Genomic DNA, 25047 nt, shown 5'->3' on the forward strand with positions numbered 1-25047 from the left:
GGTGGCAAATGCGCTCCAGTGTTCGCTCAGACCACGTTATCCAGAACAAAAAAGAAACTCTTACGAATCCTCTGCTATGCGTTTGATTACACACAGGCCATTACTAAGTTAAGGCTACAGCGATCTATCACGCCACATTAAAGAGCGCCAAAACGGTATTTATTACTTGAATTTTCTAACGAAATGGACAGAATTTGAAATCTGAGGCTTTTTCATATTGAAAGTAACAAATGAGGCACACTATGTAGCCTACTCTTCACAAACAGCATATACAGAAAGATCGATTAGGATTTAAGAAATATTAGTCTATAAAAATGAGAATTTATTCAAATCGAGAAATCGATTTTTTTACCCAGTCCTGCATGTTTTGTTGTTTTTGTCACTGCTGTGTGTGGTATTGAACACGAAAAGTAACGCAGTTTCTGTTCATCTGTTCTCTTCATAAATAAATGCAAAAACCTATACAGTATGCTTGCATTGTAGGTTCATTATTAAAAATGAAAATTTGAACAAAAATAAAAGCAATTAAATGTATTATTATAATATGAAAATTCAAATGACGGGCAATAATAGATTATGACGGAATTTTTACAACCCTGTCCGTCAAAATGACACAATGAAAAAGTCTAACGCAACCTCTGAATATATATATATATATATATATATATATATATATATATTTTTTTTTTTTTTTTTTTTTTGTCATCCTCAGGCTCCTCTGCAGATGTTTCTGTGCCTCTGGGCTCCTCAGCTGTCCTCAACTGCTCTTTTACGTTGATGCCTCTAGTTGATGATTCCCTCTTAAACATCACCTGGTCCTTCAACGGTTTAGTCATTGCCTCAAGGAACCACACTCAACCAGGCTTCTTCTTGAACACCACTGCCTCCTTCATTGGCTCCTTCCCGCTGACTGTTTACAATGCCACTCCAGACCAGCAGGGGGTGTACGAGTGCAGGATGAGCTACAATGACACCAATTACTCTACAGATGTGACTCTGACAATTTTAGGTGAGTCTGTAGTGCATGTCACATAGATCACCGGTACGAAATACTGGATCCTGTTGAAAAACAGAGGACCGATGTTCAACATGTTCACATGTATAAGTATAATACATAAACCACAGATAAGCAAACTAAAGAGTTGCTTTCTACATATCTTACAGTTCCTCCACTGGTATCCATCATGTTACCTGAAGTAGTTTTGAAAAGAAAAGCTGTGGTTGAATGCTGGGCGAGAAGCTTTAGTCCTCCACAAATTATGTTCACCTGGAAAAGAGCAGGAAACAAAATCCAAGAGCCCCAAAAGCTGCAGGTGAACCGTACAGAGGATGGCCTGTACGATGCAGTCAGCTGGCTGACCTTCATCCCTCAAATCTCTGACCAGAACACAAGCTTCGGCTGTGAGGTGCACCACACAGCCCTGGTGAAACCCATCCTGGAGGAGTTCACGCCATACATGACAGGTATTCAGAATATACACAAGTGTTTGGTAGATATTGGTTGCACACATTTCACAACTCATCCATGTGGCTTCATCAGTTGCAAGATGGTGCTAAATTGGGGAACTTGTGCACATGCTGTAAAATTTGCCTCCCTGAAGGATTCAGTTGCAACTGCTTCCATGATGTTGTCCGTTTTGCTAAACTGGAGCAAAACTACCAGCATACTCTGCTGTAAAAGCCAGCATATGCTGGTTAGGTATGTTTTGATGCTGGTTTAAGCTGGTGTATGCTGGTCCTTTGCTGGTTTATGCCGGTCATGTTGCTGGTCAAAGACCATAAACCAGCTAAAACCAGCATTCCAGCACCAAAACATACCTAACCAGCATATGCAGTTTTTTCAGCAGGGTATGTCATGGATAGTTTATGGCAGGGATGTGCCGTCCATATAAGCTGTGAATGCTCTGCATACTCAAGCCATTTAAGAGAAGGAGTTCAGGGAACTGGCTAAATATTAACATTACTATAAATTCCCTTGTCAATTGAGGTGTAACATGTGTAACTGTCTATAAATAGTTTATTTGCCAAAAGACAGTACATTTCTGTGAATTTGTGCCAGTTATGGAGGGATTCAGATGAGCAGATTCACAACAGTTTTGCTATTTTCTACACTTTATCTACACTGGACGGCAAATCAGCCGCTGAGTTTAGCACTAGCCCAAACCAAACACACCTGAACAAGCTAATCAAAATGTTCAGAATTACTTACTAATTACAGGCAGTTGGGCTAAACTTGGACTTGTAATGAAGCCTGCAGGACATTGAGCTGCGGTCGAAGAGTCCTTGTCATTTGGGACAGTGTACAAGTACAGTATATGCATCTCAAGATCAAGTTCACTTTTCTGTCCAGCCCCTTATACTCATGAAGCGGTTGGTTCAATCTTTGATGTCCAGCAGTACTTTGAGAACACATGTTCAATGACTAAATGTCCTGCAGAGTTTGACTCCAACCTGCCACAAATTGCCTGTTCAGCAGTTTCTAGTAATCCTGTAGACAAGCAGTGCCCAATTCCGTTCCTGAAAATCTACCTTCTTGCAAGAATTCAGTGCAAACCCAGCTCCAACACACCTGTCTGAACAAATCATTCTTTTGAGCTGGTTCTGGTTCTGGTGGAGAAAGTAACCGGTTCACAAAATCGAATCGAGCTTAAGTTGATGATGCAAGACGTACAGCCAAAGCCCACGTAAAAAGAATCAAATGAGCCGTTTCAACCAACAGTGAAAGTTTGCTAATGATTATGGAGGATGATGCATGAGCTGCTGACACTGTACAATGAGTCTGATGCACAATCTAAGCTTCTTTAATAACAGACAAAACATGCTGGAAATATTCTTATAGGAGTTGATAAGACCAGTTTGCTCATTCTATATACATAAGGAGACATAACAAACATATCTGCATTTTTGGATCAGAATCTGTAATGTGTGCTGTAGGTAAGCAACTTTTTAGGAAAGTAGGCTCTTCGCCGGTTAGTCTAACCCAACATGAAGAATAAGCGAATTAGTCAGCAAAATGCATTCACACAAATAAGTTTATTTGAATGTTTTGATATGTCTTGATACAGATTACTTTATTAGAATCTTTTCTTGATATAACATGACACTGAGTTGTTTGATAAGCAATGCATAGTTTGAACGAATGCTTTTTGAACTGGTTCATTGAGCCAAATTGTCCAAAAATAACCAGTTCGTGGAAATTAATTAGACTTTGCTTCACTACAGTCTGTAATTGTCAAGAGTTTCTCAAAATGGTTCATGTGTACTTGATGCAGGAAGGTAGATCTCCAGGAATAGGATTGGGCACCGCTGCTCTAGATCCTAATAAGCTGGATCATGTGAGTTTGATTAGGGTTAGAGCTAAACTCTGCAGGACAGAGGCCCTCCAGGAGCAGGACCAGACACCACAGGATGAGGCCAGTGTTTCCTTTCAGGACCTTTCATCAAAGTTATCCCGAAACCGATACATTACCTGTTCTTGTCTTTAAAAGAAAATAGACAACTTTGATGAACATTTTTGATGTTGACTACTACAGATTACTAGTATTCTGTGATTAAGGTAGATTACTGATTCTTTTAATCTAGTATATTTCAGTGTATTTTGCTCTCTCTGTCTAGTTCTCCCAAAGGTCAGTGTCTCTGCTGTTCCCTCCGCTTCCCACTCCTCTCCGCTCACCCTCTCCTGCGACATCAGTGGATTCTACCCTGATGAAGTATCCATTCTTTGGATGCAAAATGGAAAGGTTCTTCCCAACCTTCCTTTGTCCATCCAGAATGAGGAAGGAATGTATAGGAGCCATCAATATCACACCCTGAGTGTGGAAGAGAGGGACAGAGGAGGAGAGGTGCAGTGTGTGGCCCAGCAACCCAATGTGCAAGAACCCGCCTATGGAACTATTGACCTATCCACTGTCGACCCACGTAGTATGGACTTCACTTCTTATGTACAGTATTCCTCATTAAAATATAATGATAAACTATGCCAAGATGAACAGGTTTATTGTGCTCTATGATCCAATCAGCAACAGACTGATCAAAGGAAAGAGTCTACATCAAGGGTGTCCAGTCCTGCTCCTGGAAGACCACTTTCCTGCAGAGTTTAGTTCCAACACACCTGCCTGGATGTTTCTGCCTCCAAAGAGAACTTTGGAGCGAGGACAATTATTGTTGTCGTATTGAAGGGCCATTCCAAAACAAAGTGCTCAAAACTGACCACCTCAAATAGCCCTTCACAATGAGCTGGAGCTGAACTCTGTTGAAAGTTGGCCACCAGGAGCAGGACTGGACACCCCTGGTCAACAATGACTAGTGTTGTGTTTTCATTGGAGTAAAGGTAATGCGTGTGAAATAGTATAGAAACAAGGATTATAGGTGGAGGTGGAGAAAGAGTTCTTATTTCTTCTTATTTCTTACTTCTCTGATCTCTTTCAGTGCAAAACCCGGGTCTGAATAAGTCAGCCAAGGCGTCGGTAGCAATGATGATCATTTCACTCACACTGGTTTTTTTGCTCTGTTTTGGATTTTCTTGGAAGAGAAGGGATGGTATGTATGGTAACACACCATTGATTTACTAAGATACAAGTAGTAGGTTTTCCATTAGCATCTCCATTCATCTCAGTGGGACTCGTTCGACTAACCCATTTATCCCTGAAAGTATGTGATGTAAATGCATCCATATTTGCTGTTGCAAGACATTTTTAGACCCATCGCCTGGGCTGTAAATGTGACGTTATATGGAAGCAATGAATCAAGTTTTTCCTTGTTAGCATGGTACTGCTAGTGATAGCCCTGGTGGCATAATTCTGGGACAGCGTCTTTCTCCTTTTGTGTGTATCCAAAAGAACTTGATCAAATAACATAACATTCATAGAAAGCAACATATATTTATTATATATATATATATATATATATATATATATATATATATATATATACATTTACTCATATATATTTACTCAGCCTCTAGTTGTTCCAAACCTGTATGAATTTCTTTTCTCATTGGCACAAACACACACAAAACATATTGAAGACTGTTAGAAACCAAGTTTCGGTTCCCATTAAATTCCGTAGTGAAAGTAGATGATAACAGCAACTGTTTGGTTACCCACATTCTTCAAAAGTTCTTCTTTTATGTTCCAGAGAGGAAATAAGCTCCTACAGGTTTGGAACAACTTGAGAGTGAGTGAATGATGACAGAGTTTATATTTTTAGGTGAATTATCTTGCTAATGTCACAATGATTATGAACGGTGATGGCAGAATGCCATTGAGCTGAATGGAAATGCTAACACTTGAACATCTCTTTTTCTCAGAGAAGCTGAAGTCTCTGAACGTGTCCGCGATTGTTCTGCCACCCAGGGTGGTTGTGGGTAAGAAAGGCAGAGTCACCGTCAGTGTGGAAGGCAGGTTGGCAGAGAGGGTACAGACGACGTGGTTTCTCAATGATGCTCCCATCACAAACACTACATACAAAGGTGAATCTGCGAACTAAGAACACGTTCACCTTCACGCTTCACTAGTCAACTAGTAGAGGAACCTTTTGGCCATTACGGTTTATTATGCAAATCTAATGACACTGATTGTATTTTGTGCAACTAAAACAAGTGCAACATGAGATTCGGAACTAGTCGACACAGACTGGTGACAGAACTAATGAACTAGATATGCAACTGGTTCTGCTGATGCTACTGATGTTTGAGACTGACATTAAATACATTGTTTGCACACTGTTTTCATTAAGGGACAAATGCAGATGATATCAAACGTACAGATCTAGTAGATATGAAAGTGGTGGGATGTTTCTTAACTCATGCAAATGATTAACCTGTATTATCATACATGTGTATGTGTATGTTTCACACTCTCTCTCTCTCTCTTTCTCACCTCTCTCTTTCACAGAGAAACAATACGATGCGTTTTGCTCTGCGGCCTACACTCCTCGCACCTCTCGTGTGTCTGTGGTGTCAGAGAAAAGCTCTCTGCTGCCCTCTGCTGCCTCTGGATATTACAAGCTGCACACTCAGATGTCACCGCGCTCGTCCTCCGGCTCAATCAAACAGCTGTTCTCCTCCGTCACGTTCATACCCGACCTGTCCATTCACAAGGGTGCAGTCTTCAAATGCCACATCTCCTACAAGGGCAAAGACAAGATCGTGGCTGAGAGAGTGTCCGACAAGTTTACTATTCTAGGTCTCTCATGAATTCTCTGCAGCTTGCTTTTCCCTGTGAAGCTAATGGGAGAATCTCTTGAAAATATGTCTGGGTCACATATCACCCCAAAACGAAAAATAGGAAGAAATTATATGTAATTATATATCGCAGTTATATGTTTTGCATTAGACAGATCATTCTCCTGACAATTAATCACATTCCTAGACACACATGCCTTCGAGAAAGTTTTTGTTTTGTAACCTTTTGTTTCTAAAGGTACTTTTCATTACTCATTACACATTGTAATGCAATATTTGTGTATGTGTGTGTGTGTATATATATATATATATATATATATATATATATATATATATATATATATATATATAAAATCATGAATTAAAGATAGTATAACAAAAAATTATATTATGAATAATGAATTCTGCAAAAACTATAATAAATTTAATGAAACTTTTTTACATTACAGTTATGAGAATTGAAGGGGGGCATAATGGTCCTAAATAATCTTCATTTAAACTAAATTTAATCAAATATTGTGGTGTGTTTGTACATCACAGTTAGGAGAATTGGATTTACTCAAATAATAATAATAACATCAAAATAAGCAAATCTAGCATTTATAGTTTAGAGTGAAACAAGCCCCAGACATGTTGAGGTGAGGTTTGGTGACTCTATTGGTTGCTCCTGCTGGTTCCTGTTTCTAGAATTTTGTTCTTGTTTAGTATGTAAAGCAAGATGCATGTTTTGATCTATTTCATTTGATCTTGTTTACAAGTAAGTATTGTTATTATTTTTTTTAGCTACGCCTGAAGTTTCAGAGATCCAGTTTTCAGAGCCAAATGAGGAAGGAGGTATCACAAACAGTGCACACATTAAAATGATTGCAGAATCTACAAATGCATTCTTAGAAAAGGGTTTCTCTCCCCAGGGATTGTGACAATGACAGCCCAGGCCTCTCACTTTCATCCCGACATCATCACCTTCCGCTGGTTCTGTGAGGGGGGAGAGCTGAGTCCCGTGTCCATCCCGCAGGCGCTGGCGGCCCCTCGACCCGATGCTGAGGGCTTCTTTTCGGCCATGAGCCAGTGCAGGCTGCCCGCTGCAGAGCTGGAGCGAGGAGAGACCAGGGTTTGGGTCACCGTCCACCACACGGCCCTAAAACAGCCCATCACACGCCAGACTAGAGGTGAGGGCTGGATTCACATAACTCAGTTCTTCTAGATAAGATCAAGAATGTGTTTAGAATGAAGTGCTTCAGTGCCTGAATACTTCCTAAGGGTTTTTCCATTCATTCTTAACTAAACCAGCTATGAGGAGAATCACAACATTACAAACTTCAAGTTGAAGCAAAAAAGTATTAAAAAAATTGAACAAAAAGACAACGGTACAATAACTTAACAGCATTAATGAGGGAAAGTACTATAGTACCAAGACATTTACATTTGAAAAACAATTCCAAAGCAACTCACAAATGAAGCAATCAAACCAGCAGTAAAAATAGCAAGGTCTTTTTAAAAGTAAGAATAATAATAGATATAATAGAAATAGAGTAGAAAGAGCTAGTGTTAGAATGAAACACTGCAAATAGCATAATTAGATTAAAAAAAATCATTTGGAAAAAAACACAATTTATGGACCTTTATGTAGATGAACATTCTCTGCAAGCTCTTTTAGAGCAAGTTACTCACTACAACTCTCTGATTGGTGGAGATTTCTTTGCAGAACTGTGGGTAATGTAGTTTTAACAGGGATTATGCTGTTAAACACAATACTGTGGATGACGGTTTGAACAAAGGCACATACCATCGATCAACAACCTTATAGCTCACAGCGGGTCAGTCTTTAAGGTTCTCTTTAAAAAAAATAAGTTCTTATTTCTGGAAATGGACTGTTACAGCAAACACTAAAGTATGCATATTATATCTGCAGAATATACTTTGCACAGTATGAGAATTTTCTAGAATAGCAAGAATGCCCTGCATTGACCACAATGTGCTAAATATTGTATCCCATAGTGCACTGCGCTCAACTCTGCCTTCTATTTTCAGTTTAACAAATAAACCTTGAGACATTTAAACACAAAGTTAGATTAAGCTTGAAAAACACCCATAATGCTGTTGCTTTGTTAATGTGTAAAGGACATCCTACTGTACCTCTATACTGTATATACAGTGCACTCAGGTAAAGCAACAAATAGCAAATTTCAACTTGATTTTTTTTTTCATTTTGTCACAAAATGTAACTATATTATCACTCTGCTCTTTATATAAAGTTGGATATATAAGTATGTCACAGCATCCACATACATACTTGCATAGGGCAATATATTTTATGTAGCAGATCTTTACTGCTTAATTCTTGTAATTTTCATAAACTATATTATCTCCCAACTGTAATCTGCGAAATATGACTATAAAGCATTATGATATAAAATTATTGTAAATATTAAGATCATGATATTCTGTAAAGCTGCTTTGAAGTGGATTATGAAAAACGCTTGTCTTTCGTGTACTGATTAAAGGTAGTATACAGTATATAATACAGCACAATATGCCGTACAATATGCAAATATAGGAAATACATGAACAACACAGTTTAGATCAAATAACAGACTTTATTCTTTCTTAGGGTTCATCAAAAAGCCCACCGTTTCAGAGATCATCTCTTCTGTTTCATCTGCTGCGGAGGGAGCGGTGACTCTCGCCTGCGATATCACAGATTTCTACCCTCCTGAAATCTCTGTCAGATGGCTGCATGTGAAAGAGAATGAGAACGAGGAGCAAGAGGACAGCGAGAGGGACATCAGAGACGGAGCTGAGCTCTGGGGCCCTTTGCAAACTCTGCCCAGGACCTTTCGAGCAAAAGCTTTACTTCGAGAGCTGCATGAGACGACGAGGAGAGAGGAGATTGTTTGCAGAGTGACGCACTGCTCCCTCCTGAAACCCATCGACAGAGTCTGGACAAATACTCATATAGGTAAAGCACACACTCCAACAGAACAGATTTATTTTTTCCTTGAAAGACGTCTGTTATGCTCACCAAGACTGTATTTTTTTTAATCAAAATTAAAGTAAAAACCGTGAAATATTATTAGAATTTAAAATAACTGTTTTCTATGTAAATACCTGTTAAAATGTAATTGATTGCTGTGATTAAAACTGAATCTTCAGCTTTATTACTCCAGTCTTTAGTGTCACATGATCCTTCAGAAATTATTATAATATACCGATTTGCTGCTCAAAAAACATTTCTGATTTTTATCAATGTTGGAAATTTAAATTTTTTATATATATACAAACATATTAGGATTCTCTGATTCATTTATTTTAATAATAGAGCATATTATAATATTGAAATGGAGCATTTATTTAAAACAAACAAAAATAAAAATGGTAACATTATACAAAATTCTGACATTACAAATGTCTTTACTGTTATTTTTGTTCAATTTAATGCATTCTTGCTTAATACAACTATTAATTCTTTAAAATGTTCTGACCCCTAACATTTGAACAGTAGTCTATAAATATTTAACCGTCCATCATTACCAAGAAAAATTCATTGATTTATATCCATTCAGTGACTACTTGCACTTTTTAGGTTTATTATGACTTGCTAATGTATGCCAGTCTGATGTAACGCAGTCTTTCTCGTCTTGTGTCTCAGTTGCTCCCTCCATCCCTCCTTCTCTGTCGGTTCGCTGGAGCACAGATGGGCTGGGAATATTCTCTGTTCTTCTCTCTGGAGGAAAACCCTCGGCTGAAGTTCTCTGGGCGGCTGGTGGCACGACCGTCTCCGGGCTTTTGTCAAGAGAGAGAGAGAGAGAGAACAGTGAGGGCAAACCAGAGCTGAAGAGCGTTTGTGTTCTGCTGAGATCCTCAGGACGACAGGAAAGCGACAGTCGCAGAGCGGGACACGCGCGCAGTACGTACGCCAATATGATGATGAGTAGACTGAATATAACACTACATCTAATGATAAGAGCAAGCCTTGGGCTTCTTCTACAGGAATCAGGCCTCCTAGTGTGGACTGTAATGCCGAATGTGAAAAGATGGACGAACGCGCCGACGGAATGGAATCGGTACGAGAGGACAAACGTCTGAATGAGCGTCTGGAGGAGAATGATGAGGATGAGGACCTGGATCCATCCTATATAAACACTGTGAGACTGAGGAAGGAGAAGAAAGAGCGTCTGAGAGTTACTGTGGAAATTACCCATCCTGCTCTGAGATTGCCTGCGTACCTTACCTGGACAGGTAAATAACCTGCACCTGCTTGTCTAGTACATGTGGAAAATGAGTAATTCCATGCGTACAGACAAATGAAATAATAATATTCAAAATCAATTTTTGTGTAAATATACACCGAAAAAAATGTGGTGCAGAAACAAATTAAAAGTAAATTCCACAAATAAAACTGCAGGAAATCACTTTGTAAAGTCTTTTTTAAGTGTATAGGCTATTTCCTTAAAAATACAATACTGTTGACAAATATGTTTATAATTATGTGCACTCACATGAGATTAGACTACAATAAGTGACCTAGATTAGAAGATGAAGTTAACTTCTCACTTTTGTGTTTTGCAGAGCCTGCAGAGGAAGCGTCATCTTGATGGCTCACAGTTATTTAGCAATCTACATCTCCTCCGGACACCCACCCAGCTGTCAACACATTTTATATTTAACTTTATACTTACGTTTTGCTGTTGTATTTATTTTTTCTTACAAAAGAAAGTGTTTTTTTTTTCTTTTACTAACTATAATGCACAAGTCACAATATTAGGTATTCACTTTACTCTTGTCAACTATCAATTTTAATTAAACTCTTTAAAATAAAGCTGTCATGTGTGTTTAAATGTGTGAGTAGGCCTATGTGAGAAAGTCAGAAAGAATGCACCACAGTGACTAATCTTGTCCGCGTGCTAAACTGACAGAAATACATGTCAAACCACAACACTTGTGCATATTCAGACAAGCACATTACGGTTTTTTACTGAGCCTACATTTAAAATGCTTTAGTTTTCTACCATAAACAAACAATCTCATACCTGGCTAACCTCATCATCTGCTACACTTTAAAGCTGATGTGTTGTAATATCTTGAGGGAAGTTAGAGGTGCTGCTTACTCTAGTTGCGCAGTAACTGTTGCAGCAGAAAACTATGGCTGTGTTTCAAAACCGCAGCAGATTTTCCGCGCTTTGTGTTTCTGAATAAAAACATGCACAAATATCCAAAAACTCTGGTTTCTGTCATGAAGTAAAGAAAAACTGCTGCAGGCGACTGAGACTCTGCACGCACAACAGCGGTGCACGCGCACGCCCGATGCCGTCTTTTTAGATAGTTCACTAGGTTTAGACACACAGCCAGCGTAATTTAGAGAAGTGTACTCCGAAACGATGTGCGGTTGAACATGACAGGAGCGATGACTCTTATGCTTTCCTCACCACAAACCAACTCCGTGTGAGTGTCAGTGTTTGTGTGTTGTTTGGTGTTAATGCTGCTTCACACAGCGCGTCTTCCTCATTTAACACCGGACATATGAGCACAAGGAACTCGACAAATGCGACCTCCATCACTTAGTTATAACTTCCCTTAAAGGACTTAACTTAAAGAAGCTGCCGTACTTGTAATGCTCTGAATGGTGGTGATGTGAATAAAAGCGTCTGGACGTCTCCACCTCATTAATCTGTCAGCAGTTCATCACTTTTATTTTAATCGATATGGATCCGCCTGAAAACTCGGGGAACCGCTTTGGACGCACTATCTGGACCGTTTGGGTGAGTAAATGCTGCTCTTTTACAGTCTGTAACTTTCACTGATAAACTTGTGATAATGAGTCTGTGTGTTTAAAACCACCCTGTTGAAAAAAAAAAACAGCATATACTGGTTTTGATGGTATGCTGGATAATGCTGGTGCTTGACCAGCACATAACCAACAAAGGACAGCGTAAACTAGCTAAGCACCATCTTAAACCAGCATCAAAACACACCTAACACGCATTTGCTGTTTTTTTCACCAGGGCAGTCATATTGCATTGCTTGTCTATTCCTCAAATGTTCTGAGTCTCTTCATTAATCGTGTTAGGCATCTTCACTGACTCATGTGTTTCAATGTTTTGGTCATATAGGGTTATCTGTCAGGGGCTGTGGCGAGATATCTCAGACCGGAAGTCACAGAGGACGGAAACCAGAGTGTTCGTACCAGAACAGATGATATTGGCTTGAAAAGTACAGTAAACAAGATTGACAGAGAAGTAAAGGCAAATAATAGTGAGAACGAAGGGAAGAACGCTCATCAGAATGAAAGCATAGAGATTAAGAGTTCTCCATCCAAAGAGCAAGTGGCTTCTGCTCAGTGGGAAAACACTGATGTGGTTAAAGACGACAATAATGATGAACTTGAACATGTTCATACCACAAAAAAACAAATTTATCATTGTGCAGTGTGGTCCACTGACAACGAGAGACGCACGGGTGACGCACATGCAGAGAAAGAAACCGTTTCTGATGAGGTTCCGGCTGAGAAAGGGTCTGCAAACAGTGAGTTTGAGGAGAGAGAAACTGCACAGGAGTTGGAAGAAACTGAAAAGACTGAACAAAAAGATGGTCACAATGAAGAATGTGATCAAAATCATGAGGATGAAAAGTGTGTGAAGAGGAGAGAAGATGCAGATAATACAGACCTAACGGTCCAAACTGAGCAAGATGTAGAACTGGAAAAACAGATGAACATGACGGACCACAGAGAGACGGAGTGCACTGCAGGCTTTAAACTTATAGATGAACATCTTATTGGAGAAAAGGAGAACGTTGTTGACCAGAAGGATCAGGAGAAAGCTGAAAATGATGAAGAACTAAGACTTGATTCACCAGATTTGCTGCCGCAGATGAAACCTTTTGCAGAGGAAGCTAATGCCCTTTCAGAGCTAGAAAGACTGGAAGCAAACGCAAAATATTCTGATGAAATTGCTGACGTCTCTAGAAACGAGGTTGAGGAGATGATGCATGAAACTGGAAGTGCAACTGAACAGGATGAGGAGAACAGAACTGCACAAGAGCTGGAAGAACATGAGCAGCTTGAACAAAAAGATGTTGACACTGAAGATGAAGAATGTGATCGGATTCATGAGGATGAAAGGTGTGTTATGGCGAGAGAAGATCTGGATAACGCAGACACAATGGTCCAGTCTCAGCTTTATGCACAAGAACAGGAAAAGATACGCTTGATGGACCATACAGAGACAGAAGACGCTGGAGGTTTTAAACTTGCAGATGAACATCCTGTTGATGAAAAGGAGAAACATGTTGTTGACCAGAATGATCAGGAGATAATTGAGAATGATGAAGATCAGGAAACTGAATCACAAGTGCAGGATTTGCTCTCACAGATGGAATATTTTACACAGGAAGCAGATGACTTTGCAAAGCTTGACAGACTGGAAGTAATCACAAAATATTCTGATGAATTTGCTGATGTCTCTAAAAATGAGGTTGAGGAGATGATGCATGAAACTGGAAGTGCAACTGAACAGGATGAGGAGAACAGAACTGCACAAGAGCTGGAAGAACATGAGCAGCTTGAACAAAAAGATGTTGACACTGAAGATGAAGAATGTGATCGGATTCATGAGGATGAAAGGTGTGTTATGGCGAGAGAAGATCTGGATAACGCAGACGTAATGGTCCAGTCTCAGCTTTATGGACAAGATGTAGAACAGGAAAAGATAAGCTTGATGGACCATGCAGAGACAGAAGACGCTGGAGGTTTTAAACTTGCAGATGAACATCCTGTTGATGAAAAGGAGAAACACGTTATTGAACAGAAGGATCAGGAGATAATTGAGAATGATGAAGATCAGGAAACTGAATCACAAGTGCAGGATTTGCTCTCACAGATGGAATATTTTACAGAGGAAGCCAATGATGTTGCAGAGCCTGAGAGGCTGAAATCAATGGAAAATTATTCTGATGAAATCGATAAATTCTCTAAAGAAGAGGTTGAGGAGATGATGCTTGGAACTGAGCAGGATGAAGACACCACAGAGAGTAAACGAGACATTACTAAAAATGAGCTAACGGAGCCAGTAGAAACCCTGCAGAGAGTTTCTGAAGAACTATCTGAAAAAAATGCATCGAACGAAGAACCAGAACTGAAAATGACCACAGTAGATGAAACCGTTGATCCATTAGAAGACACCCTGCTGTCGGATTCAGAACGGGATACTCCAGAGAATACTCCAGAAACAGGAACTTGGTCACCTGTGGAAACTGAAGGCATGTTTTCAGATCTAATGGTTTGTGAGTTCCCTGGAGAATTGAGGAAAGGGCCAGAGACTGCACTGGCGGAGACGGATTTGGGATGTTTTGAGGAGATCAAAACTAACCTAGGTGACCCTCTTGCAGAAGAGCAAGCAGAAAGGGAAGCTGTGGTCGCATACTCTGTTGAGCACTCAGAGACGCTGAAAGCATTTCAGACTGAACGAGACACTGAAACTGTAATCGAACCCTCGGGTACAACAGAAAATCAGGAAGTAGACAAAACTGAAGTCTCACTCAAAGAACATGTTGAATTAAGAACTGAACTGATTGTTAAAACAATTGAAACAGAGATCAGTTCAGAAGACGAGGAAGCCTTTGAGACAGAAAGTCGATCACCCATCGTCAGAAATGTCACTTTACAGCCACATGAGCTTCTTGAGTTCACAGAAGGACAGCGCAAATCATCTCAAGGAACAATAGACCCTTTCAATGAAACACAGGGAAATTCAAGTGTGTCTGAAATCGCTGGAACTGCAAAGATAGAACATGTTGCAGAGGACCAAACAGATGCGAAACCTGTATCAACAATGTCTTTGAGCCCAGTAGTTCTTCTGGAAGAATCTCTCACTGAAGAGCAGGAGATCCTGGAGACAGATGTGGCCAAGACCGCTTTAGAGTATGTAGAAGAAATAACCAATCAGGTCTTGAAGGAAATGACAGAAACAGAATTTAACGTAGAGCAAAAAACAGAACCTTTGGTAAGACTTTCAACAGAAGAGCTTGGTGATGCAGAATATCAAGGAGCTGCGCAATGTGTGTCATCTGATGTTTTTGTCCTGGAAGAAGAAAGGAAGTTATTAGGTGAGACAATGGACAGTAGAGTCGAAATGGAAACCACAAGCAGTGAAGTTGTTAAACAAAACGTGCAGCACATTAGTTCACCGGAGTGTGAAACTACCGAAGCTGATGGACGTCATGAACACATACAGAAGTCCACCGCTGGAGAAACGGTGTCGAGTAGTCAGGAAGACTTGATGGAAGTCAACAGATCTGGGATGAAAAGAGTATTTGATCAAGTGAGCACAGACCTTCCACAGCGTAAGACGGATGGAAAATTAGATTTGTATCTACAGGTAATATTGAATATTTTGTTCAGTAAAAGCCCCACAAATATAGAGATGAAATATTACAATGTACTCATCTATCGTGACTTTTTATCCGTAGGCGTTCGAGGACTCGTCTTTGGACTTCACCCTTCAGAAGGCTAGAATTGCTGTGAAGAATCCTCAAGTTCGGCCTCCCAAAGACCCCAGAAAGCTCCTCTTCAAGGCCTCGCTCGATCCTCTGCTCCCACAGACTTCACCACGCGCCCAGAAAGTGGAAGTCTCTGCTCCAAGTAAAGGGGTGATTGGATTTAAACTCCCAGGTATTTGTCAAAGTAAAATCTTATTGAAAAGTGTATTCACATTTGATTAGTACTTTAAATCAGACCATAATTTATGTTTTTTCTTGATTATTTTCCAGGACTGGGTGCAGGGCTGCCCGTATTGAGAAAAACTGAGTTTGGGCAGAAAGCCAGAGAAGGAGGAGAAGCAGAGAGAACACTACAGACACCGGTACACAAACACATCCAAATATGTTACTGTATCAGGTTTACACTCTATTCTATTATTATATTTAAGAACGTAATATAGAAAGATTGAAATTTTCATTCATTTGGATTGCCTAGTTTTAATGTAAACAAAGTTATGCAACGATTTAAACATGCTTTGGAACAAACGATATTCAGTTTAAGGTTAATTCAAGTTCAAATGTGAGAGAGTGAAAGAATTGGATTTATTGATGATTAAATATATGAAGCTGCTCATTTTAAACATTCTGCTTATTAGTACTATGACAGAAATCTCAACCCGTTTTATTTATGTATGAATGATCCAATTTAACTAATATGCATCACATTAAGTTTATTAGTTTATGTTACAACTGTAATACAAAGAGCTGGGGATTTCTTTGAGTGTATTAAAGTATATGTGCGTTATTTTCGGTGTAGACGCGTAGTGATATAACTGTGTTTTTCACAGCAGACGTCAGTCGCAGTAACAGAGGATTCTGTCAAACAAGAGCAAGTGCCAGCTAAACCCAAGTGGACGCCCCCAAAGCATCCTGGGTATGGCCTGTAATGTCAATCTGAATGATTCATTTCATTTTATGTTGTTTCACAAATTAAAAAAATCCACCTTTTTTACCTTATATTGTTTTGTGCAGCATGGGGAGTCCCTTCATGATGGCAGAACTCAAAAGCAAACTCAAAAAGCCTGTCCAGGAGTAACATGACATCAACATTTTCAGATGCATTCATCACCTGTTATTGACTTTTTCCAGTACTATGCAGCCTGTTAAACACTGAGGGAAGTCTGCAGCTGCAACACAACATTTCATTTTATTTCTGTTGTTTTCTACGCTTAGAAAAAAGTGAGAATCTAAGCTGTGAACAGACATTTCTCATGCACATTTCTTAACAGCTTAGCTGAGCTTATAAACGTTTATACACGTCTGTGTTTACTTATATTGGAAGAAAAAATTAAGTATAAGGAAAACATTTTTGCACTTTTTTGCAGCACTTAAACTTCCTGTGACTGTGTTTCAAACTGTCATGGCCAATATTTATCACAGAGTCACTTGAGCGCAGTGGAGAGTCGCTGTCTGTCGTATATATCATATTTAATAATATTTTATTTCTATTTGTTATTGTTATATTGTATATTTCTTTTTGTTGTCATTACTGGCTATGTTGTATATAAACAATTATGGCAATAAAGTACTTTGAATTGAATATATAACTTCACCACTAGAGGGCATAAGAGAGTCTGTGGTTGTCACAGTAGAGGGCAGCAGCGATATATCAGTCGGCCACTAGAGGGCGGAAGTCGGTCGTCTGCTGTAGTGTAGCGGTGCGGCACTAGGGGCGGCAGAGAGCCGTTGGCGGTCACATATGTCTGGCTTTCCAAAAGGGAGGCGCTTGACGCCGGTAGACGGTGGTGGGAGAAAAAGACCGACGAACCGGGTGGAAGCCCTAAAAGAGACCTGACGTTATACTCTTTAAACTGCGCTGTTTCTTACAGCTCTGTCAGGAGTGATTAAAGGTATGTTCTGTCGTATATTTCTTGAACTCTGGTGTGTTTTGAGCGGTGGAGGAGCGTGAGCTGGCCGTGTTTTCGAGCAGATGTCTGCCCAGATGAGCTCATTTGTTCAGGCCTTTAGCTGCTCGGGCTAGTTATCGTTAGCGCAGCTAATTCCGGATTGAGTCGCCTGTGGCTTTAGTTTGATATCAGGACTCTTGACATCAGGCTGATTAATAATCGTCGGTGCTGTTGTTTGTCGAGAGGTTATTTCATTCATCTGTGAGTTTTCACGAAAGTTGTGGCAGTCTAATTCTCCGTCACGTTGGGTTAGCCAACCGAGCTAAGTAGTTTCTACATTTTATATAACGTTAGATCCTTTGTAAAATAATACATTTGACAACGTATGGGATCCGGAAGACTTTTAAAATGCTGTTTTTAGCTTTTATTGTAAGAAGAGCTGTCGTAATGTTCGGCTAATGTCGACACAGGATTAAACTGTCAGCATAACTTGATTTAAATATGTCAGGGTTACTTTTAGATTCGGTTTAAACTTTTTTGACGATTTATTAATTGTAAGTCAGTGTTTGACTGAAATCAGGAGTTATTTCCGTTCATAAAGCGCTCCATAGTCAGCGGGTTTCTTTACTAAAGGCCAAAGACCTCATCCACTAGTTTTTCATTTACGTAAATGTCATGGCGTTGTTCATCATACACTATGTATAACAAATATCAAACATTTGTAACCGGTTTGAGAAAGCCCTTGTGTTTTAAGGAAATGAATGAACCTCATTTAAATGACTCTAAAATATGGACACAAACTCTGTGCTTGATGCCAGTGTGACGTCATGAATGCGTGACCTTTATCAGACAGGTTTTCAAACACTCCCCCATCTGCCATTGGTCGAACGAACAAGTTAGTCCCGCCCTCAATGCTGAGTTAAAGCATTACATTAATTCACTTTATATAAATGTATAAATCAAGTTATGATTAGTTGCTTGTCAAAGTAAAAATCCCATTTATAATACCAAAAATCCTATTTATTTTCTCCATAATTTTAACAAACCAAATTGCTGTGAGCTACGAGGTTATTAAATGATGGTATATGCTTTTGTTGAAGATGTCACACTGTATCATTAATTCGTGTTTTTTTAATAATCATGTTTAACAGCAAAATTGTGAGTAAAAACTACATTTACCCGTGATTCTGCAAAGGACTCGACTCTCCACCAATCAGAGAAGGCCATTCCTGCCAAAATGACTCATTGGTGCCCGCCACTATCATCACAAATGACGTCATCTATGCTCTCAAACTTTAGCAATAAACCTAAAATATGTTGTTTCTATATTCACAAACACCATCTATACATTGATTTTTATATTTTCCCATTGTTTTTATTTCGATCTTCATTCGCAGTACTTCATAGGATTGTAGTTCTTTCCCTCCATAAAGCTTGTACCTTTGTCTTTTATTCTGATTTTCAAATATGTTTTTGCTACAAATCAAAGTTTGTAAAGTTGTGATTCTCAGTGTAGTTGGTTGGTTTGGTTCATGAATTATAACTCAAAATGAATGTGAAAAATCACTTTTGGAACCAAAGCTGCTGGGAAAATGGGCGGCCGCTGTTGCTCTTGATGCGCTTTCTCAGGCTGTTGTCTTTGCGTTTGAAACTGAAGGAAGAGAACTATTTAGTGTAGTTGACGAACATGTCTGTTGTTGTTCTTTACTCCAAACAGGCTGTTGTTCCCGGATTGGACCCCACCAGCTCTCCTTGGTCCGGTGTGAGCGTGTGTGTGTTTGGATCGCGCACAGAGGCAGATTGTTCAGGGCTTGGGCCAGACGGTCTCTCAGCGATCCGCTATGGGTGACATGAGTGATCTGGACAGACAGATCGATCAGCTGAGGAGGTGTGAGCTCATCAAGGAGAATGAGGTCAAAGCCCTGTGTGCCAAAGCCAGGTGATTACAGACAGCACAACACACATCAGCGGCTGTGAAGAGCATTATTGTAATGTTGATCGTACCGATGCTCACGCGACTCTAACGTCTGTCTTTCAGAGAGATTCTTGTAGAAGAGAGTAACGTACAGAGGGTGGACTCTCCGGTGACCGTAAGTGTTCAGAAACCGAGACTGATTGATTTCTGAAACAACCGTTTTGGAGATATTGAGATTTTCATGTGTAGCGCAAGTTAACAGCTCTGTGTTTTCCTCAGGTGTGTGGTGACATCCACGGACAGTTTTATGACTTGAAGGAATTGTTTAGGGTAAGTTTGAGTTCTGTTACATAAAAAGTAAATGCACAATGATTAAGTGATGCATAGAAAATAATATTATGGGTTTCTCTTATTTGTATAGCACTTTTCACAAAAAACATTGCTTTAAATGCTGCTTTACAGAAGACCAAGAATATTATTTTTATGTTTATAAAAAATGTCTTTGTGCTTTATAGTCATATTTAGATTAAGTTATCGTTATTTTTAAGTTGTTCATTTTCCTTTAGCTTGCTAATCGTGTGCTGGATGTGTTATTGGACTGGAACTGGAATATATGCCATATCTGTTAGTAAGGGAGCGTGTAATAATGATCTGTTGTCCTGCAGGTGGGAGGCGATGTTCCAGAAACAAACTACCTCTTCATGGGAGATTTTGTGGACAGAGGCTTTTACAGTGTTGAGACCTTTCTGTTACTTCTTGCTCTGAAGGTAAGGTCATTATGTTGCTTTAGGACGTTTGTAATGAGATGTTACTCTAATAACTGAACATACACCACCGCTTCATCGTTTGGAATAATTCATATGTTTTCAGTTGTTTTGGAAAGAATTCTCTAACAATGAATACTCTCCCTGAGGATGTGTTTATTTGACAAAACTACAGTAAACACAAATATGATTACAATGTAAACTAGCTGTTTTCAATGTGAATATCTTGCTGTGATGTGAAGCTGATTTTCAGCATCATTACTGCAGTCTTCAGTGTCACATGATCCTTCAGAAATCATTCTAATATTCTGATTAGCTGCTTAAGAAACATTTCTGATTATTATCAATGGTGAAAAACAGATCATGTTGAAAGTGACGGTAAATACATTTGTTACAAACTCATTTGCTTCAAGAGTCCTGAAAACAAATGTATGATGGTTTCCACAAAAATATGAAGCAGAACAACCTTTTTTTTTTTTGCTAATAATCAGAAATGTTTGTTGAGCAGCAAATCCGCATATTAGTATGAGTTCTGAAGGATCATGTGACACTGAAATCAATTACAGTCTAACAGATATTCACATAGAACACTTATAATAAAATATAATAAAAAACACAATAATAAAAGGTGATCTTAATGGTTACAGGTGCGTTATCCAGACAGAATCACCCTGATCCGGGGCAATCACGAGTCCAGACAGATCACACAGGTGTACGGCTTTTACGACGAGTGTTTAAGGAAATACGGCTCTGTGACGGTGTGGCGGTACTGCACTGAGATCTTCGACTACCTGTCGCTCTCCGCCATCATCGACGGCAAAGTGAGGCTCCGTCTTTGTTTGTTACCGAGGTTCCGCTTGTGGCGTCGAATCCGGCCTGACGTGGATGTGTTTCTTGTGACCCGCAGATCTTCTGTGTCCACGGGGGCCTGTCGCCCTCCATCCAGACTCTGGACCAGATCAGAACCATCGACAGGAAGCAGGAAGTGCCTCACGACGGGCCCATGTGTGATCTTCTGTGGTCTGATCCTGAAGGTAATTGTGATTTTCTGAAGGAGCATTCAGATGCTGTCCATCATCAGCTCATATGAAGGTGTGTCTCTCTGATGTAGACACCACAGGATGGGGCGTCAGTCCCAGAGGAGCCGGATATCTGTTCGGGAGTGACGTCGTGGCCCAGTTCAACGCCGCCAACGACATCGACATGATCTGCAGGGCGCATCAGCTGGTCATGGAAGGATACAAGTGGCACTTCAACGAGACGGTTCTCACTGTGTGGTCCGCTCCCAACTACTGCTACAGGTGCGCCTTCATCTCTGTGGGAATAAATATTATAGCATTGTTATTAGAATCAGTGTTCAGGGGTTCCCAACCTTTTTTACTCCGCGGCCCCACTCCTTCTCCTGTCAATTTTGCAAGGCCCCCCTATGCCTGACATGAAAAGTATTCATTTTTAAACCTTTTTAATTAACCAAAACATTTGTTTTGCCTTATTATTCTTCTACTGCATGTTATAAAAAAACTCAATTCTAACAAACTGTAAATAAAACTTCAAATATACCTTACAATCTTTAAAGAAATCCTCTGCTCAATTCTAACTTTTTAAAAAAATGTGTGTATTATATATATATATATATATATATATATATATATATATATATATATATATATATATATATATATACAGATTTAAAGCTCCTGAATTCTTTACTTCAGACATTCTTTACAACTTCAGAGTACTTTTTCTTAAATAAGTGCACTTGCCGTACAACAGGGAGATACCAAAAGACCACTAAACCTATCCCTTTGAACTTGACTGACTGAATAGCTACTGTTTGTATCCATTAAAAAATTAATACATGAATTCAAAATACAGCAAATACATTCTAAATCTGTTGAAACACATCGATGTGAAGGTTTGATGAAGACTGGATCATCAGTGAACTCTGTCAGTGTGTGTCTGATGCTCATAAACACCGAGCCTCACTCCTCTTCTATGGGTGAGCATCCATTATAAAACACTCACAGGACAATCATTTGGACAACTAGGCAAATGTTTTGAAATTTCACGCAAAAATACGATAGGGATCAGAGCCCCGAGACGCGCATAGTTTGTGAATCAATAGCGGACTCGTGCCTAATGTACGACTCTGATATACGCGAGTGTTATACATTAGGCACGCGCAAGTTCGTTAGTATTACACTGATCGTATTTACCTGTTCATTAACGCTACGGTTTGCTTCAAGCATGCAGCCGAGGGACGTAACAGTAGTTTGCGTACAGCGTTTGGAAGTTTTGAGCCGCCGTTCAGTCTGTATTTAACAGTGCGATGAGGCTTGCTGCGCCGAGTCTGAAGCAATCGATCACAGAACACGAGAGAGGATGTGCTTTTATTATTTTCATTTAGCATATTAATAATGAAATTAAACAGTTATAGAATAATATTTAAATTAATTTTAAGATATCTGGCGGCTCCCCTGGAGGATCACTGAGACCCCGGTTGGGAACCGCTGTTTTAGTATCATCACTTTATTATTAGAGTTTATTAATGTTTTGGGTTTAATGTTTTCAGTTTTTATTTATTTATTTATTTTTATCATGTTAAAATGTCTAATTCAGAAATTGTGTTATTTCAGTTCATCAAGTAATCTAAATGAAAATGAGATGTTATTTAATTTCAACATTGAGATATTCAAGTGATAATCTTGTTTCTTATGATTCTGTTTTTGTGGATTTTATTTAAGTTGTACTTATTTTATTCATGTTAAACTAAATTAAACGGAGCAATGTAGCTTTGGAACCTACCTGAAATTAATTCTTTAAGCAAAAGTTTACAGAAATAAAATCATGTCTTTTTTCTTTTTCTCCCCAGTTAACAATTGTTTTATTCCAAGTAACAATCATTATTTATTCATGGTTTAAGTAACTATAATAACCCCAATTAGAATTGTGGTTTTGTATTACTCTGGGTCGCAGGTTGTGACTAAAATAGTAACAAAGGTGACGATAGATACGAATAATAAACAACAATCATTTAAAATCTAGCGTTCACATGGGGTTTTGTTAATGACATATTTATAGTAGATGTGAGAGATTCCTGCACACAGCGTTAGCAACAAATGAACCGGCTCTTTTGAAAGAGTCACTCTTTGAATCAGTGAATCATTCACAACTGATCAACTAAACCACTTTCATGTTTTTTGGTTTTGATTTAAACCGTTGAAATATTGTTGTGTTAAATGAGTGGTGTTATTAAGAAAACAAGCTGCTTACGGACCGCTTTCCTGTGTGTCAGATGCGGTAACGTGGCGGCGATCCTGGAGCTAGACGAACACCTGCAGAAAGAGTTCATCATATTCGAAGCTGCTCCACAAGAAACCAGAGGCATTCCCTCCAAAAAGCCAGTCGCCGACTACTTCCTGTGAGCTTCCCGTCAGCTTCCTGTGTCCTTCGGACGCGACGGCGCTCGACGGGAAGCGGTGCCCTGTGTGTGCTTGTATTTCTGTTTCTGTTTCCCTCTCCCTGCCCAACTGTCTTAATTGTGTTTTGTTGTTTTTATTTTTTTTTTCTCTGTAATATTCTTTTTTATTTCTATTTTCCATCCACTCTCACATTCTCTCTTTGCCATCAAGACACACATTGGCATTATCCTCTCCTCCACTGCTGTGAAATCTCTCGCTCTCAGACTCACGGTGTGCTGTAGATGTAGATGTTTCTGACGTAGGGCCGGCGGGAGACTGAGCGCTGCTTTCTCCTCAGATTCCTGCGCTCCTCAGAAAGCTGCATTCGGAATCGGCGGCTTGTTGGACATTTAATTTTCCTTTTCTCGCTTTCCGTTCTAGTCTCATGTAAATTGTAAATGCGTAAGAGAATGGATATGCTTGGATTCTAGTTTACAGTGGTCTGTTTTCACCGGAGTCATCATCAGTTTGACAGCGTTTGAGTTTAGTGCAGGAACCGGCGCCAACACTGGAGAACATTCACACCGCACACAAACCAGACTGGAGTTAGAACATCTGCTTTCCCTCTTGACTGTTCTCTCTATAGGACTTATTGTTGATTTTTATTTTTAATTTGTGAAAATAAAATGTACTTTTGTATGAATTTAAGATGAGTTTCTGGTTTTCTTCAGCAGCGCGTCAGACATTATGTGCCTGATCAACTCCGTATTTCATCTCAGATATTTTAATTGAATACTGGAGTAATGTGATAAAAATAAAAATTAAAGAACATTGGGACTTCAGCAAATGTCCTGCTTTTCAGTCACTTTTCATAACATCACATCATTTTACAGCTTAAAGTACATCTTGAAGATACATTTTGATATATGGATGCAAATTCAGTTTATAGATTTACCAAAATATATACATACATATGCATTTGGGCAACACATACACATATATATATTTGAAGTGGATCAAAAAAGTTAAAGTTGTCCTAAGACAAAAACTGGCATTGTTTTGGTTTAAGGACAACTTTGATGAAAGCGTTTGATCCACTTCAAATGTTGACTACTATATATATATATATATATATATATATATATATATATATATATATATATATATAATATACACACACACACACATACATATACATACATACATATATGTATATAATGTACTTTATATAATATCATTTAAAAGATGTACATTTTACACATATTTAAGAAATGAATTTTTTTACTCATGGATAAGTGGATCAAATGTGACGGTAAAGGCATAATGTAACTGGATTTTTTTTTCAGTTAAATGCATTTTTGACTTTCTATTCAAAATGCACCATTTAAATAAAAAAAGTATC

General features: G+C 39.1%; 3 protein-coding genes across 4 annotated transcripts; all 3 read left to right on the plus strand.

The window, feature by feature from the left end:
* The first annotated feature begins 715 nt into the window (after positions 1-715).
* Positions 716-11403, plus strand: LOC141298223 (uncharacterized). The gene is made up of 12 exons (XM_073828733.1): positions 716-1009; positions 1165-1464; positions 3616-3921; positions 4429-4539; positions 5309-5470; positions 5895-6185; positions 6968-7018; positions 7096-7353; positions 8796-9143; positions 9834-10091; positions 10175-10423; positions 10754-11403. The coding sequence occupies exons 1-12, from the start codon at positions 778-780 to the stop codon at positions 10777-10779; spliced, it is 2592 nt and encodes an 863-aa protein (XP_073684834.1). The 5' UTR covers positions 716-777; the 3' UTR covers positions 10780-11403.
* A 317-nt stretch (positions 11404-11720) lies between these two features.
* On the plus strand, positions 11721-17226 carry LOC141298124 (uncharacterized). Of its 2 annotated transcripts, none has more exons than XM_073828634.1 (6): positions 11721-11943; positions 12295-15558; positions 15650-15851; positions 15950-16041; positions 16507-16592; positions 16691-17226. In XM_073828634.1, the coding sequence occupies exons 1-6, from the start codon at positions 11887-11889 to the stop codon at positions 16752-16754; spliced, it is 3765 nt and encodes a 1254-aa protein (XP_073684735.1). In that variant the 5' UTR covers positions 11721-11886; the 3' UTR covers positions 16755-17226. The 2 variants fall into 2 exon arrangements, with proteins under 2 accessions (XP_073684735.1, XP_073684736.1); XM_073828635.1 differs by having other exon boundaries at positions 16510-16592.
* A 186-nt stretch (positions 17227-17412) lies between these two features.
* ppp4cb (protein phosphatase 4, catalytic subunit b) lies at positions 17413-24353 on the plus strand. Its single transcript, XM_073827826.1, has 9 exons — positions 17413-17568; positions 19283-19504; positions 19604-19655; positions 19760-19810; positions 20146-20247; positions 20892-21065; positions 21152-21278; positions 21356-21545; positions 23540-24353. Exons 2-9 carry the CDS (start codon positions 19407-19409, stop codon positions 23667-23669), a joined length of 924 nt encoding a protein of 307 aa, XP_073683927.1. The 5' UTR covers positions 17413-17568; positions 19283-19406; the 3' UTR covers positions 23670-24353.
* The last annotated feature ends 694 nt before the right edge of the window (positions 24354-25047 follow it).

This window comes from Garra rufa, chromosome 22 (assembly GCF_049309525.1).
Source record: "Garra rufa chromosome 22, GarRuf1.0, whole genome shotgun sequence".
Lineage (NCBI taxonomy): Eukaryota > Metazoa > Chordata > Actinopteri > Cypriniformes > Cyprinidae > Garra > Garra rufa.